Below are 17,090 nucleotides of genomic sequence, written 5' to 3'. Positions count from 1 at the left end.
GTTCTTGAGAACCAGCTGAATAAAAGATATTGCGAGTCACGAATGCGTTTGATTCGAAGGGACCTAGTTAAACAAGCGTTCTCACAACGATGATTATTGCATCATGGCTTCCACCGGTAGCACGTTTCTTAGGTTTGGGGTAAGAATAATGTAATTTGATTTTAATTTCTGTAAAAATAAGAAGTTAGCTCTTGTTTTATCGAGAAATTTAATGATATTCATTATAGGCTTCCTTAAATGCTGTAAATAATTAGTTCATGAACTGCCGACAAACTGGGTTTCCTCTCATAGACGAAATTATGTAACCGAAATAGGTTACACCCCTATTGTAGATAATTTGATAATATGATATCTATACCCATTGTACTGATTATCTGTGATAAATGAACCTCAACGATAAACATCCATATAATTAGTTATGCAACATTAACCATTTATCTCACTAACAACGTGGTATTCTGTGCAACTTTGGCAAGTTTAATTTATTATATGTAAAAAAGAAAATAACAACAATTGGACACTATATCGGTTAATTAATCTAGATCTATTGCTATTATTATTTTATATATCAATATGAATACATGATTATCAGTAATTGATATAAATTTATCACTAATCATGATCAGGACACTCACATGAACATGATAATTAAAAACTAGCTTATTGTTATCTTACATACACTGACCCACATACGTTTTTAATCATTTCATATATACATTATTGTTTAAACTGACCCACATACATTTTTAATCATTTCATGTATACATTTTTATTGTAACATGCCCCTGTGATTGGGAGGAATTGAGAGCGAGTTATATAATTCCATTGCATCCTCTCATGCATGTAGGAGTATTTTTTTGTTAAAATGTTACACCCCAGTAATTATGTGATTACAAATATAAAACTTTGTGTTCTAAATCGCAGAATATTGAAGATGATATTATTCATGATGTTACGAAATAAACAATTCTTAAAAATTGACACCAGGGCATCCAGTTGACCCTTGACTTTTAGCAATTTCAGAAGTCAAATCACCTTTTCTCAGAAATATGAAGGGTCAAAACATTATGTCAAATAGACATGCTCCTTCAAACTCAAGAGTCAAATCTGATTTTGGGGAGTCAAAAACATACTCTCAAGGTTCTACTGGATGCCCTGGACACTAACTGCAAGTTGTTGTTGTATAGAATCAAATGATGATAGTGATATGCATCCTTAGATTGGGAACTGTTCATTAAAGTGTACCCTGAACGAAAAATTATATTTGAATATATGTTATTCGTATTGATTAATAAACAAGAATGCAGAAAACCGCATCAAAATCGGCCGACCCATTACCGAGTAATTGCGATTTTTCTCGAAAACACACCTGAAGACCAAAGCCGAATACCTCGTTTTTGGTGACCTCTGACCTGTGACGTCACAGGTTGAACACGATCGGAGCCGGCATATAGGAAATATATAGAAACAAACGTGAACACGTGCCTGCAATTGATGCGAATAAGACAACAAAAAGGAGAGTGCTGAATAAACTCTCTTAGTTATATTTGTGAATTAGTTAATAACAAGTGCTACCGAAACCAGGGACATATAATTTTCTTTTTAAACGGTGCCATATATAACATGTAGCATCTCACTAATTTTCTCTCATAACGAGCCATATACAACATGTAAGACTCAAAGTAATAAATGAACTTGAACTTGTAACATCTTACTAATTTTCTATTATAACGGGCCAAATACAACGTACGTGTATCATCTTATTTATTTTATATTAATTTTTTTTTTATTTTAACGGGTCGTTGTAACATGTATGACATTTGAATAACGGGCCATTTATAACGACTTACATCATATAGCCCTTATTATGAGGGCATGACCGGTTTGTTACATACAAATTACCAGTATTGATTTCGGTTATAATACTTCTAGTAATACAAGTTTAAAATACAATTCATAGAAGATGTGAATAAATGCTAATCATTTTGAATTTTTTATTAGCCAAAATAGCAATGATACCGTTATTTGTGATTTTTGGGTAATTGTCTGCAATTGATAAAACGTGTCCATGAAAGATCAGTAACTCCCAGACAAGATTCATAGAGTAAATTTTCAACATCATGGGTATATATATGAATGAGGTAACTTAGGTTAATTATTCTATAGACAAACCTTTGAGATACGATTTTTTTCGTTTGTAAGGAAAACGAAACTCACTGAATTCCAAAAATAATGTGTTTGATTTCATCAACTTGAAAATGTTTTCCCTATAGTATAAACGCAATTCTTAATCAAATTCAAGCTCAATTGATGTACAACCTGTAAAAGCATGTCTTCGGAACTTTTTTGAAGTGCACAGAAACCAAACGCGTGAACTCACAAGCAATTATCGGCGTGTGCTGATTAGAACACCAGAAATCACAGACACCTGTGGTGCAGTGACAGGTGTCACGAGCTTATGGACAGTAATTTCACACCTGGTAATTGTTTAGCGTTATACTAACCCATTCAAACTTGAGAATTCACAATTCTCCGAACATGTTTATACATCTTTTAAAAGTCCCTTTTTAAGTGAAGATATGACTTTGCGACACGAATGGAAAGCAAAACCACAAGGATCTCGATCACTTCATAATAATGACACAATTACAAAAATAATAGCAAAAAATACATAAAATTCGAAGAAAAAAATCATGCACGAAAATCATTTCGAGTTTATAAGTTTTAGTATTAATTATGATTAGTCATGATGAAATAAATTGTATGTGTTTTATCATAAAAAACGAAGTTAAAATGATGGTTTTAATAAGTACCTATGCTTTAGCCTATACCTATACAGAAAGTATCAATTATTTTATAATTGTTGCGAATCACTTTTATATAATTTCACTGACAACGATCGTATGTAAATTATATCTTTCTCAAGCATTTAATCGTCGTTAATCCCTGAAACCATGGCATGTAAAATAAGGGATAAAATCTGTATATGTAGAAGTTTGTTGTAGACTTCAACACTGATATTCATACGGGAAAGAGAATTAGTCTATTGTAGATCATGATGATTATAATGTATTACTTTCTAAATTAAGTTCATGACTAGAAGCAGGTTTTGTATAGAATATAACGCATGAATTTACTGTACGTGTGTTCGTCTTTTCTCACAAATTAGAGTATCCAGAACTGTTGTATTGTTGGTATGTTTATTTGAATATTAATTTGCGAATGAAATGACACATTATTTTAGTTAAAAATGTTGATGCTGTGTTCATTTCTTTGGTAATGAGTAAGAAATGGTAAACACATAACTAATATACATTTATTGACCGATTATTACACCAGTTTGTGTACTGTTAACCAAGCGGCCATTTTCAGAGTCAATTTCACTAATTTTTTTTTTTTCAAACTCAAACTTATATTGTTGGATTTCGACTTCGTGTCGGCAATATTCGCCAAATTCAACAAACTCAAATCTCATGTCCAGATCGTATTCAGACATGTTTGTGCTGATAATGTTCACACTGTCCTCTATGCTACTGGCCACCATAACAGTCACTCCGTTCAACCTGTAACGTCATGGACTGAAGAGTTCCAAATCAGTGTGACTGACCGATACGCTGATTAGCAGTCGTCCGACAGGTGCAAATCGCGTACTTCGATGTGCGATATCTCGGCACTCGGCCAACCGATTTTGATGCAGTTTGCGACATTCTTCTTTGGTGGTTACAAAGAATAACATATTTGATTATCGTTTATTGTTCAGGGTACACTTTAAAATCAGATGATGGAAATCTGTATATCTGGATAAATCAGGTACAATATATATACAGGTATTAAACGCTCTTTCTGTGAATATTATGATTGATGTATTTGAGGTTTTTTCTCTCTTGGTTTCAGGTAAAGAAGTTTGCCAACATTTTGCAGTTTGGCAGAGGTAGAAGTGTTCATATTGCAAAATCATGCTTAAAACAGTACAGACCTAGCTTGATGAACCTAACTACAAGACAGTTTAGTACAGGTAAAATAGGCAAATGAACAGTGAAATTCATCTGATCATTTTTTTCATAGGCTAGACTTTTATATTTGGAAAAGAAAATCTGTCCGTAAACATTGATACAGAAGTTTTCAGACACCCATGCAAATTTTCATCAAATCCAGCAACAGGTTTTAAGTAAAATGTATTAATTAGCTCGTCTCTTCGAAGAAGAGTGAGAGTTTATGTTGTCACTCCGGCGTCGACGTTGGTTTTCCAAATGTTAAATTTTTGTTGCAAGCATTGAAAGGCATAGTAATTTATGGTAATATGGTCCCTGTGGGGTCAAACATCCCCGCGGAGTACTATCGCCCGTGTGGAGCGGTGGGGTGAGGATTAATCAACTTAAAAGGGTGTGATATTGGGGTTGGGGTGAGAAAAGTAAACTAAAGATTTTTGAAAACCAGATTTTCAAATTTTGGGCTTAGAATATTTCGCGGTTTTAAGTGTGAAGTATAGAAGGTGTTGAATTGGCAATAGAGTCCCTATGGAGTAAGACAATCCCTTCCTGGAGTAAAACTTTTAAAAAAAATTAGATTTTTTCTTTTTAAATCTGTGTTGTTGTTTTTTTTTTTTTTTTTTAAATCTTTGGACTTTGTGTTAAGTTTATATTGTGAGTGTTGAAAGGCATAGTAATACATGGTATTAGGTTCCCTGTGGGGGTTAAACTTTCCCTTTCCTGAGTTAAACTGAAATATTTTTTTGAGGAAAAAACACATTTTTTAAAAATTTTCATGCAAATGTTGAAATCTTTTTAATACATCACTTTATGATTGTACTAGAGTGCTGATATTTGGTAAAAGAGTCCCTATGGAGTTACACTATCCTTTCTTGGGGTGAAACTGAATATAAAACAATATGAAAACATCACAATAGACAATTTATACTGGTCCACATTTTTCAAGGGAGACAACTCTCATTAGGATATGTTGTCAAAAAATTGAAGAAATATGTCCAAAAGCAATTACATTTGTGTTTAATATCTTCATTTAATCTACAACAGCATAGCTTGTCTCCCAAATTTTTGTCAATAAATAATTTATATATATATAAATTGGTATGGTTTTGAGAATTGCATGAATTCACAAAACATAATCTGATCAAGTAAACAATATAAATATTATTAATGCAATTTGCGAAACCATTCCAATTAATATATTTCAATTATTTATTGACAAACATTTGTGAGATGAGCTATGCTGTTCTCCAACAGCTCTTGTTATATATTATGATTTGTATGACTTGTAAAATGCTATTGTGTAAATATCAATATATGAACTGTATTAAAGGAAAAGGCATTAATAAGTTGAAAAAACTTGTGCCTAAGCCTCTGCTCAACTTTGAGGCATTAAATATGTTTAAATCAATTAAATCATGTTTCCTTGAAAAATTGATTTTTCTGTTGACCTGTATTATTTTAATTATCGGACTCTTGCTACAATGTACTTTTGTCCATTTATTAATAAATCCATAATTATTACATGGTAAATTACCACCATATATTCCATATTATTTTTTATTTACCATAATTGATGTTAGGACACGAATTATTACCCTTGCCATACTTCATTAAAGGTGTACTTTTGTAAAACAAATACTTTCAGGTCCTAAGCTCCTTTCTGCTTCTGTCCAGAACCCAGCACCAGACTTTCAGGGTGTAGCTGTTGTTGATGGCCAGTTCAAAAATATTTCCTTAGCAGATTTCAAGGGGAAATACCTTGTGCTGTTTTTCTATCCATTGGACTTGTAAGTACCTGCATGTAACAGTTTCTTACTGCATGTTTTTACTGATTGTTTTATCACTTTAATATCATTGGGAATCAATCTCACATTCAGAATGGATAATTGGAAACTAAAAATCGATCGATTATCGATTATAATAAGTTTTCTAAATGTAGCACAGAATTGCCCTTTAAGGCTTTTGTAGAAAATCAATGTAACAGTACATTTATTACATGTCTTAAGCCTTTGTTATCAATATTTTTGATAATGAACACAAACAAAGCATTTAACAGTTGTTAATATTTTTGAATCTCCTTAATTGCTTGTGAACAACTAATAAATACATTGATAAAATTTAAGATAAACTACTTATTGGTTCAGTAACATTACAAAAATATGTAAAACCAGATTTACAAACACTTTCAGAAATTTCCAATTAATTGCCTTTTCAAAATTTTCATTGATGATCAGTTTTTTGTTTTGACAATTTTTTCAATTATTTTTTATCATCAGCCCACCACTTAAAATCGTTATTTACAAACCCTAAGTCAAGAACTATTTTTCCTGGTTTTCAGTACATTTGTATGTCCGACAGAAATCATAGCATTTAGTGACAACATACAGAGATTCCGTGACCTTGACACAGAGGTGATAGGCGTGTCCACAGACTCGCACTTCAGTCACCTCGCCTGGATCAACACCCCGAGGAAGGTAAGCTACCTTAATTTGTTAACATAGATTTTTAGGGAACTTTGTGCCTGGAATATATAAATTTCTGAAGAAAAATCAACACAGCATAGTGTGTTTTTTGATTACTAGGTTTTTCAAGTCTCAATGTAAAATGCGAGTAGTAAGAAATTGGAACTAGGAGAGAAATTACTATAAACTTATAGCTGGTTTTCCAGTCCTACCAATAGATGTGATTGTATTGTGATGTAATATGTAAGTATATTTGAATTATATATTGTTTAAATTGGAACTAATTAATGGGGCCAAATTTCTTGGCATGCAATCTGTCTGTTGTAGAAAGGAAAATGAAAATAGATGGCATTGAGTTAGTTTTCTCTCTTTTTCATGCTAATTGCCTGGCAGTTTAATTATCATTTTACCATTGCTAGTACTATTGACATCTGTTACAGCTACGTAAATTTGAAAACAAAAATTAACCTCAGTACAAAAGATGTGTGCATAAAATTACACGAAGGTTGTTTATGCACACATTACCTGGATTTTTGGAGAGAACTCATGTTATACACTTGTATCCACAGCTGGTTCCTCTGGATTTCTACGATTCACGACCTTCTGGGACATTTTGTCTCCACCCACCCCCCTGCCACGTATTGATCAGAACAAAAGAGTTAACTCTAATCTCTAACTGAGACACATAATTTATCTTTCAGTATATGTCAATAAAGAACGACATTAATGACTAAAATAATAACAAACTTAGCCCAGCCACAAGTTGAATACATTGATATTACAGGAAGGAGGTCTAGGTGGTCTGAACTATCCCTTGTTGGCAGATTTCAAAAAGGAGATCTCCCGTGAATATGGTGTCCTCCTGGAAGATGATGGTGTGGCACTACGGTAAGTTCCAGGGCCAAGTTGTTCAGAAGGTGATTAGCTTAATCACTTTATTAGTGAAAAATCTCATTTTTCCTTTACTGTAAATAGACATGTATGCAGACAGTGAGAAGTGTTGTTAGTTTAATAAAATTCTGTCAAGTTAGTTTTACCAGAAATGATTTTATCAGGATTTTAAAATTGTTGTTAAAATGTGATTAGCTTAATCACTTTATCAGTAAAAATCTTATTTCTCCTTTACTTCTGAAGAGACTGACGAGTGTCATGGTTTCATAAAATTTAGCTTTTTTTAATTTAACCAAAAATTATTTTATCAAGATTTTAAAATTGTTGTTGTACTGTGATTAGTCTTATTACCTTTTTAACAACTGGGCCGGGGTAGGCAAAATATAAATATCAGATTTCTTAACTACACCTTGTTTGAATTTACCTGTAAGCTAGAATTATATTGGAGTTGAATACAGTATGTCAGGCCACCCTTAAAATTATCTTGGTTTGCTGTAACCCAACCAGGGGGTCTTACATATCGGTAGGTAGGTAGGGCTGAACATTTTCTATTCAGTTCTGAAAACAGATTTTCAACCTTTAATAGGAAAACAAACCAGAATATGGAAATCATTATTTTTTTTGTGTTCTTAAACAAAAGAAACACACACCAACCTTATTTGGGTTATTTCTATCCTGAAATATCTGCAACAGCGGTAAAGCTATATCGTACATGAATTTGACGTTCTTTGTTTTGTAGAGGATTATTTCTGATTGATCCGGAGGGCATTGTGCGACAGATGACTATAAATGATTTACCTGTAGGACGATCAGTAGATGAGACGATACGTCTTATTCAGGCTTTTCAGTTTGTAGAGAAGCATGGAGAGGGTAAGGTTACACATCCTTTTTCAGAATCTTCTTTAACACGACATAAATTTTCTTTCAAATTACGAGGTTTCAAGCGATATTAATGTTCTTCTTATACTTATTTAGTACAGAATATTTAGTACCTGGTAGAAAGAAAATTTGAAAGAGCAGCAACCATAATGAATCGAAGCTGTGTGTTAAAAAAATTCCTTGGGATCATAACCAATCTCTTTCTCCGAAGATGATATCAAGGAATTGATTCAGATCACCAAACTTCCCTGTTTATGAAAAAAAACTTTCCTCCTGAACAGTTGATCATATTTCCATTAAATTTGCTAGGACGCACCCCGTTTACCAAGGAATCAGGTGTAAAGGAAAATATTATCCTCAAGGGTGCTGAAAGGTGGTGTCTAAATAGAGAAAACTTTTAAAGCTTGAATGAAGATATAAATCATTTTGAGACAATTGCTTAAATTATTTTTGTGCTGACATAGACAAGTGCTCAAAGTGGCGCCTATTTCAGTGGACATGGCGCCTTAAATTAACCATTGGCGACCAATTATTGACCTATAAGGTGCCTGCATGGCCACTGAAACAAAACTGTGTATCTTGCGAAGGTTGCAGTCAATGCTAAAATGACATTCACAGTTAAAAAAGTTACATAGAGATGTGATACTGATCTAAAGAATGAAGATGTTTTTTTTTTAATTTAAGACAACTAGGCTAGGCAACTAACTTTTCCAATTTTTGGCGCCTAGATTTTATGACTTGGTAGCCAAATAGGCCACCTGGTAAAAATGTCCATTTTAAGCCCTGTAGATGTTCTGAAATTTTCTTTTCATGTGTTTTACCATTGAAAGAGATGTGTATTTCTTTTTCAGTTTGTCCAGCTAACTGGAAACCAGATGGTGCGACCATTAAGCCAAACCCCACTGAATCCAAGGAATACTTTGAGAAAGTCAATGTTAATTAACGAAGGCTGTGGATAGGACTCAGATACTATTTATCAGGACATAGACCAATGACAGTAAAATACTCAGTATGTTTTAGTTTACATGTTATGTTATTGATGCAGTTCTGTTCGGTGAATTATTACTTTTACTTATGTTAGTGAGATTAATTACATAATCACTTTTAGGTAAATCTAGTCATAATTTATATGTAAACCAATTTTACTGCTATCTTTATTGTGTGACTTTCTTTTTTTTTTTTTCCTTTTTTTTTTCAATGTTCTAATTTATTTTTTATTCTAATGCATTATTTGTGTGACTCTGCACCTGAACCTTGATGTTAGCTATCTGATAGCTTCATGATTATCTCCCTTGAGTTATATAGTAAAGTCTTGTCAATGGAACATACCTCATGATTCACTCAAATGAGGTTATTGACAGGTTTCATCTCGGTACATACAAAGAAATTAAGTAAAATTTGGTAAAAATGCAATTTAAAATTTCTTGATGGGAATGTCACTAGTAAGAGTAGTTTACACAGGCCACAGTGAAAGCAGAGGAACGAGAAATCATCTTTAGACCAAAGTAAAAGAAAATGGAATTTGTTCTTCTGTCAAAACTGGGATTCATCTTACTGATGTTTGTAAGAATTATAGTACAGATTAGAACGTTTACTGCCTCAATTAAGAATAAAAAATATGTCTACTTTAGGTCAATTAATAGATACTCTGTCACTTTATGGCACAGAGTCCGCATTACCACAGAAAGGGACACGAACACAGACTTTGTCTTTGAAATTTTAACAGAAAATCAGTATGAAGATTTTTTTGAGGTGACTAATTCAAAGTATATAGAATAGTACTGTATCCATTATCAAGTCAAGATTTGTCTTCAGTACATAACAAAAGCCACAACGCAAGTATGTAAGTAATGTATTAACTTATTCTGGGGTACGTCTTAGGTATGTTAACATAACCTCGTATAGTAGATAATCTGGGTCCTTCTTAGGTATGTTAACATTACCTCGTATAGGAGATAATCTGGGGTCTGTCTTAGGTATGTTAACATTACCTTGTATAGGAGATAATCTGGGGTCTGTCCTAGGTATGTTAACATTACCTTGTATAGGAGATAATCTGGGGTCTGTCTTAGGTATGTTAACATTACCTCGTATAGGAGATAATCTGGGGTCTGTCTTAGGTATGTTAACATTACCTCGTATAGGAGATAATCTGGGGTCTGTCCTAGGTATGTTAACATTACCTTGTATAGGAGATAATCTGGGGTCTGTCTTAAGTATGTTAACATTACCTCGTATAGGAGATAATCTGGGTACGTCTTAGGTATGTTAACATTACCTCGTATAGGAGATAACCTGGGGTACGTCTTAGGTATGTTAACATTACCTTGTATAGGAGATAATCTGTGGTCTGTCTTAGGTATGTTAACATTACCTTGTATAGGAGATAATCTGGGTCTGTCTTAGGTATGTTAACATTACCTCGTATAGGAGATAACCTGGGGTACGTCTTAGGTATGTTAACATTACCTTGTATAGGAGATAATCTGTGGTCTGTCTTAGGTATGTTAACATTACCTCGTATAGGAGATAATCTGGGGTACGTCTTAGGTATGTTAACATTACCTCGTATAGGAGATAATCTGGGGTCTGTCCTAGGTATGTTAACATTACCTCGTATAGGAGATAATCTGGGGTACGTCTTAGGTATGTTAACATTACCTCGTATAGGAGATAATCTGGGGTACGTCTTAGGTATGTTAACATTACCTTGTATAGGAGATAATCTGGGGTCTGTCTTAGGTATGTTAACATTACCTCGTATAGGAGATAATCTGTGGTACGTCCTAGGTATGTTAACATTACCTCGTATAGGAGATAATCTGTGGTCTGTCTTAGGTATGTTAACATTACCTTGTATAGGAGATAATCTGGGGTACGTCTTAGGTGTGTTAACATTACCTTGTATAGGAGATAATCTGTGGTCTGTCTTAGGTATGTTAACATTACCTCGTATAGGAGATAATCTGGGGTCTGTCTTAGGTATGTTAACATTACCTTGTATAGGAGATAATCTGGGGTCTGTCTTAGGTATGTTAACATTACCTCGTATAGGAGATAATCTGGGGTCTGTCTTAGGTATGTTAACATTACCTCGTATAGGAGATAATCTGGGTCCGTCTTAGGTATGTTAACATTACCTCGTATAGGAGATAATCTGGGTCCGTCTTAGGTATGTTAACATTACCTCGTATAGGAGATAATCTGGGGTCTGTCCTAGGTATGTTAACATTACCTTGTATAGGAGATAATCTGGGTCTGTCTTAGGTATGTTAACATTACCTCGTATAGGAGATAATCTGGGTCCGTCTTAGGTATGTTAACATTACCTTGTATAGGAGATAATGTGGGGTACGTCTTAGGTATGTTAACATTACCTCGTATAGGAGATAATCTGGGGTCTGTCTTAGGTATGTTAACATTACCTTGTATAGGAGATAATCTGTGGTCTGTCTTAGGTATGTTAACATTACCTCGTATAGGAAATAATCTGGGGTCCGTCTTAGGTATGTTAACATTACCTTGTATAGGAGATAATCTGGGGTCTGTCTTAGGTATGTTAACATTACCTCGTATAGGAGATAATCTGGGGTCTGTCTTAGGTATGTTAACATTACCTTGTATAGGAGATAATCTGGGGTCTGTCTTAGGTATGTTAACATTACCTCGTATAGGAGATAATCTGGGGTCTGTCCTAGGTATGTTAACATTACCTTGTATAGGAGATAACCTGGGGTCTGTCTTAGGTATGTTAACATTACCTCGTATAGGAGATAATCTGGGGTACGTCTTAGGTATGTTAACATTACCTCGTATAGGAGATAATCTGGGTCTGTCTTAGGTATGTTAACATTACCTCGTATAGGAGATAATCTGGGGTCTGTCTTAGGTATGTTAACATTACCTCGTATAGGAGATAATCTGTGGTCTGTCTTAGGTATGTTAACATTACCTCGTATAGGAGATAATCTGTGGTCTGTCCTAGGTATGTTAACATTACCTCGTATAGGAGATAACCTGGGGTCTGTCTTAGGTATGTTAACATTACCTTGTATAGGAGATAATCTGGGGTCTGTCCTAGGTATGTTAACATTACCTCGTATAGGAGATAATCTGTGGTCTGTCTTCGGTATGTTAACATTACCTTGTATAGGAGATAATCTGGGGTCTATCTTAGGTATGTTAACATTACCTTGTATAGGAGATAATCTGGGGTCTGTCCTAGGTATGTTAACATTACCTTGTATAGGAGATAATCTGGGGTACGTCTTAGGTATGTTAACATTACCTCGTATAGGAGATAATCTGGGGTACGTCTTAGGTATGTTAACATTACCTCGTATAGGAGATAATCTGGGGTACGTCTTAGGTATGTTAACATTACCTCGTATAGGAGATAATCTGTGGTCTGTCTTAGGTATGTTAACATTACCTCGTATAGGAGATAATCTGGGGTCTGTCCTAGGTATGTTAACATTACCTTGTATAGGAGATAATCTGGGGTACGTCTTAGGTATGTTAACATTACCTCGTATAGGAGATAATCTGGGGTCTGTCTTAGGTATGTTAACATTACCTCGTATAGGAGATAATCTGTGGTCTGTCTTAGGTATGTTAACATTACCTCGTATAGGAGATAATCTGGGGTACGTCTTAGGTATGTTAACATTACCTCGTATAGGAGATAATCTGGGGTCTGTCTTCGGTATGTTAACATTACCTCGTATAGGAGATAATCTGGGGTACGTCTTAGGTATGTTAACATTACTTTGTATAGGAGATAATCTGTGGTCTGTCTTAGGTATGTTAACATTACCTTGTATAGGAGATAATCTGGGGTACGTCTTAGGTATGTTAACATTACCTCGTATAGGAGATAATCTGTGGTCTGTCTTAGGTATGTTAACATTACCTCGTATAGGAGATAATCTGGGTCTGTCTTAGGTATGTTAACATTACCTCGTATAGGAGATAATCTGGGGTACGTCTTAGGTATGTTAACATTACTTTGTATAGGAGATAATCTGAGGTACGTCTTATGTATGTTAACATTACCTCGTATAGGAGATAATCTGGGGTACGTCTTAGGTATGTTAACATTACCTCGTATAGGAGATAATCTGGGTCCTTCTTAGGTATGTTAACATTACCTCGTATAGGAGATAATCTGGGTCCTTCTTAGGTATGTTAACATTACCTCGTATAGGAGATAATCTGGGTCTGTCTTAGGTATGTTAACATTACCTCGTATAGGAGATAATCTGGGTCTGTCTTAGGTATGTTAACATTACCTCGTATAGGAGATAATCTGGGTCTGTCTTAAGTATGTTAACATTACCTTGTATAGGAGATAATCTGGGGTCTGTCTTAGGTATGTTAACATTACCTCGTATAGGAGATAATCTGGGGTCTGTCTTAGATATGTTAAGATTACTTTGTATAGGAGATAATCTTAGGTACGTCTTATGTATGTTAACATTACCTCGTATAGGAGATAATCTGGGGTACGTCTTAGGTATGTTAACATTACCTTGTATAGGAGATAATCTGGGGTACGTCTTAGGTATGTTAACATTACCTCGTATAGGAGATAATCTGGGGTCTGTCTTAGGTATGTTACCATTACCTTGTATAGGAGATAATCTGGGGTCTGTCTTAGGTATGTTAACATTACCTTGTATAGGAGATAACCTGGGGTCTGTCTTAGGTATGTTAACATTACCTTGTATAGGAGATAATCTGGGGTCTGTCTTAGGTATGTTAACATTACCTTGTATAGGAGATAATCTGGGGTACGTCTTGGGTATGTTAACATTATCTCGTATAGGAGATAATCTGAGGTCTGTCCTAGGTATGTTAACATTACCTCGTATAGGAGATAATCTGGGGTACGTCTTAGGTATGTTAACATTACCTCGTATAGGAGATAATCTGGGTCCGTCTTAGGTATGTTAACATTACCTCGTATAGGAGATAATCTGGGGTCTGTCTTAGGTGTGTTAACATTACCTCGTATAGGAGGTAATCTGGGGTCTGTCTTAGGTATGTTAACATTACCTTGTATAGGAGATAATCTGGGGTACGTCTTAGGTATGTTAACATTACCTCGTATAGGAGATAATCTGGGGTCTGTCTTACATTACCTCGTATAGGAGATAATCTGGGGTATGTCCTAGGTATGTTAACATTACCTCGTATAGGAGATAATCTGGGGTACGTCTTAGGTATGTTAACATTACCTCGTATAGGAGATAATCTGGGGTCTGTCTTAGATACATTATGTAAGTTAACATTTCATGGAATTATTAGTCCCATGCTCTTTTTGCCCTTTTTTAAGTAGGAGTCTCCAATGAATTTTAAATGAGGGGACCTCGTTTCCTCTTTCTGACAGAACAAAATCAATATTTTTGTCATAGTTATGTGTGATAAGTTATCATAATCTTTACCTCTCTTTCTTTGTATTTCCTACACAATGTGGACGTGTAAAAGATGAAGTATTACTGAATGTATGTTCATTTTAATTGTTAATTGAAATGATAAATACTCAATGTCGTCGTCTCCATATTTTTATTGTCCCATTTGAACATTTTTGTTATGGAGTGTTCAAATCGTTTTATTTTTACATTATAAAACGTATTAGATATATGTTGCGCTGTGTAGAATACATTTATTGAATCCTCTACATCGTTGCATGGACAAAGCAGGGATTTGTTACCTTCATATCATACCGCCACCAAAAAAATATTTTTTCTTTGATGTACGATATCTCCGTTCAATAATTTTTTCTAGAGAAAATTTGTTGTTTTCCTTCTCTGGTGTTATTTTTTGTCTTGATTAATGTATTGATGCCATAATACACCATCACATTTTATTTTCTCAGGTACACTTTATTATTTCAACATTTTGCTTATTAGGATTAACTAAAACATTTTCGTATGTTGAGTTTTTTTCAATAAAGCATGCACTTAACAGACTCGTTCTTATTGTTCTTTAAGACTGCTTTGGATATATATTGAACTATAGTATTAAGAGAGGGTTGGTATAGACAGGACCTTACGTATTTTGTTAAGAATTGTTCTGCTAAATTTCAATACTTAATTTTCTCCCTCTAGTTTGAAAATTAGAATCATGTTGATCCTAAAGACCAAAATCATAAAGCTCAGTTTTATTAATCATTTTTAATATTCTAGAGACGGGGAGGTCTAGTTTAGGCTTCGCCTGTTGCTCCATTCCCTTTGTGCTAAAATAGTATTAATTTACATTCAATTACTGATGTCGTTTGTACTATTTGTAGTAGAAATAACCAGTTTTATATTCTTGTGGTAAATTTTCTATTCATTAGGATTTGTTACAGTTGTCGGATATAAAAATCCGAACAAGCAAATCTCGACTTTATCTTTTTTAGTGATTTGATAAGAATTCGCAATAGCAACATATTCGTCATATTTCCGATTCAAAAAATTATTTATGAAAACAATATTTCTCGCCTGTTTTATATTTCATTTAAAGAAAGATTAATTATCTCCATAATGATATTAAAACAGGTGCATGATAAGTGGTTTTGAAAGTTTGGTTTCGCGTTTCAGATTCTCATAAAGTACTCATCTGCTGCCGTTTTTAACATTCCAGTTGACAATAACACAATCTCTACTTCCTGAATAAAACGTACCAGTGTAGATCACATACCTACCAAATACACTGACCTTGTGGTTGTAAAATAAACATCTATTGGACGTTTGTCAAGAAATATGTTCAGTGTGCCTGTACGTTCTGTGTGAACACGACGACGGGTACGAACTCGTGTAATTTAATCACCCTGTGATGCCAGACGGTACAAAACTTCCGGTAGAGTGTGAAACATTTGGCTGGCTTTGGTTCAAATGTTGCACATTGTTTCTTGTCCGGTATTAATTTGGTGAACGGAAGTTTTCCGAGAAAGGGGCTTGTGCTGTCTGGCTCAATCCCTGAAATAGATGAGAAACATTTCAGATTTTGATCACATGAACCTGTCTAACTTAACTTGAACTATTATTTATATGAAACCAATGCAGGGAAATGATATTTGCAACGGAAACGTGTTTTACATTATTAATAAGGACTTATTATTTTCCCATGAAATCTATATTGATATCTATAATTTCAAAATATATTAATGGGGGATCCAAATAAAAACGTATATAAACAGTTAATTTTATGTCAAAGTATATCCTTCATCGATACATAAGTATTGTGAACTCGGTCTGATAAAGCCTTTATAATTTTTACTGTTAGAGTCATTCCACCACTTACTTCACAAATGAATATCAAATGTAAGTATCATTTTATTTACCGTTATATAGTTTTACGAATAAGTTATTGGACCATTTTTAAAAGGACTGTTTAGTATGCGTATAAGCTCATTATTTGAGGGGCCTATGCTTTTCAATCTTTAAAGACAATCGCTGATGTAGCGTTTGGTTGTTGATGAGTGAAATAACGCCATATTTGGCTCCAGTATAAGTTTTAAGAAAAAGGGTATTGGGCTTTTTTATGTTTTAAAAAAGGATTGTTAAGTATGTTTATAGGCTCAGTATGTGAAGGTCATATGCTGTTCGAATATAATGATTAAGCGATGCTGTAGTGTTTGGTTGTTGAGTGATGAAATGTCAAGAAAGAATTACATTACATTTACCTCCGATAATTCAAACCCCAATGACATGTCTCGTTGTCATTTACGGTAATTATTCATACAGGACGATTCCGTTTCTCTTCCTAGTCTCTCTGTTCCTTGTTTAGGATTGCTTATGACATTATCACATGCGAGGAATCCAAATCCATTCAGCTGTCCGGTCACAACAAATCCACACGACCCGAATACACTGCATATTAC

At 34.2% G+C, this 17,090-nt stretch overlaps 2 protein-coding genes and 1 long non-coding RNA gene across 14 annotated transcripts; all 3 read left to right on the top strand.

The window, feature by feature from the left end:
- Positions 1-86: 86 nt before the first annotated feature.
- On the top strand, positions 87-13,404 carry LOC117338763 (peroxiredoxin-like). Of its 3 annotated transcripts, none has more exons than XM_033900088.1 (8): positions 87-139; positions 3,895-4,015; positions 5,635-5,776; positions 6,328-6,463; positions 7,236-7,339; positions 8,082-8,212; positions 9,073-10,102; positions 13,310-13,404. In XM_033900088.1, the coding sequence occupies exons 1-7, from the start codon at positions 104-106 to the stop codon at positions 9,162-9,164; spliced, it is 762 nt and encodes a 253-aa protein (XP_033755979.1). In that variant the 5' UTR covers positions 87-103; the 3' UTR covers positions 9,165-10,102; positions 13,310-13,404. The 3 variants fall into 3 exon arrangements, 2 of the variants coding, with proteins under 2 accessions (XP_033755979.1, XP_033755978.1); XM_033900087.1 differs by lacking the exon at positions 13,310-13,404 and adding an exon at positions 10,724-11,012; XR_004535032.1 differs by lacking the exons at positions 87-139; positions 3,895-4,015; positions 5,635-5,776; ... (3 more) ...; positions 9,073-10,102; positions 13,310-13,404 and adding exons at positions 10,495-10,675; positions 10,724-11,012.
- On the top strand, positions 10,853-13,311 carry LOC117338762. Of its 9 annotated transcripts, none has more exons than XM_033900076.1 (3): positions 10,853-10,867; positions 11,060-12,015; positions 12,399-13,311. In XM_033900076.1, the coding sequence occupies exons 2-3, from the start codon at positions 11,538-11,540 to the stop codon at positions 13,163-13,165; spliced, it is 1,245 nt and encodes a 414-aa protein (XP_033755967.1). In that variant the 5' UTR covers positions 10,853-10,867; positions 11,060-11,537; the 3' UTR covers positions 13,166-13,311. The 9 variants fall into 9 exon arrangements, with proteins under 9 accessions (XP_033755967.1, XP_033755977.1, XP_033755974.1 ...); XM_033900086.1 differs by lacking the exon at positions 10,853-10,867 and having other exon boundaries at positions 11,053-12,015; positions 12,399-12,494; positions 12,831-13,311; XM_033900083.1 differs by lacking the exon at positions 10,853-10,867 and having other exon boundaries at positions 11,053-12,015; positions 12,399-12,494; positions 12,639-13,311.
- Positions 13,405-13,701: 297 nt separating the features above from the next.
- On the top strand, positions 13,702-15,190 carry LOC117338764. 2 transcript variants are annotated; one of them, XR_004535034.1, is made up of 3 exons: positions 13,702-13,736; positions 14,073-14,215; positions 14,398-15,190. It is a non-coding gene; the product is annotated as an uncharacterized LOC117338764 (long non-coding RNA). The 2 variants fall into 2 exon arrangements; XR_004535033.1 differs by having other exon boundaries at positions 14,073-14,311.
- Positions 15,191-17,090: the final 1,900 nt, after the last annotated feature.

The sequence above is a fragment of the Pecten maximus genome, chromosome 12 (assembly GCF_902652985.1).
Source record: "Pecten maximus chromosome 12, xPecMax1.1, whole genome shotgun sequence".
In the NCBI taxonomy this organism is placed as follows: domain Eukaryota; kingdom Metazoa; phylum Mollusca; class Bivalvia; order Pectinida; family Pectinidae; genus Pecten; species Pecten maximus.
The sequence above is the reverse complement of the archived record's forward strand: the minus strand, read 5'-3'. Positions and strand labels throughout refer to the sequence as shown.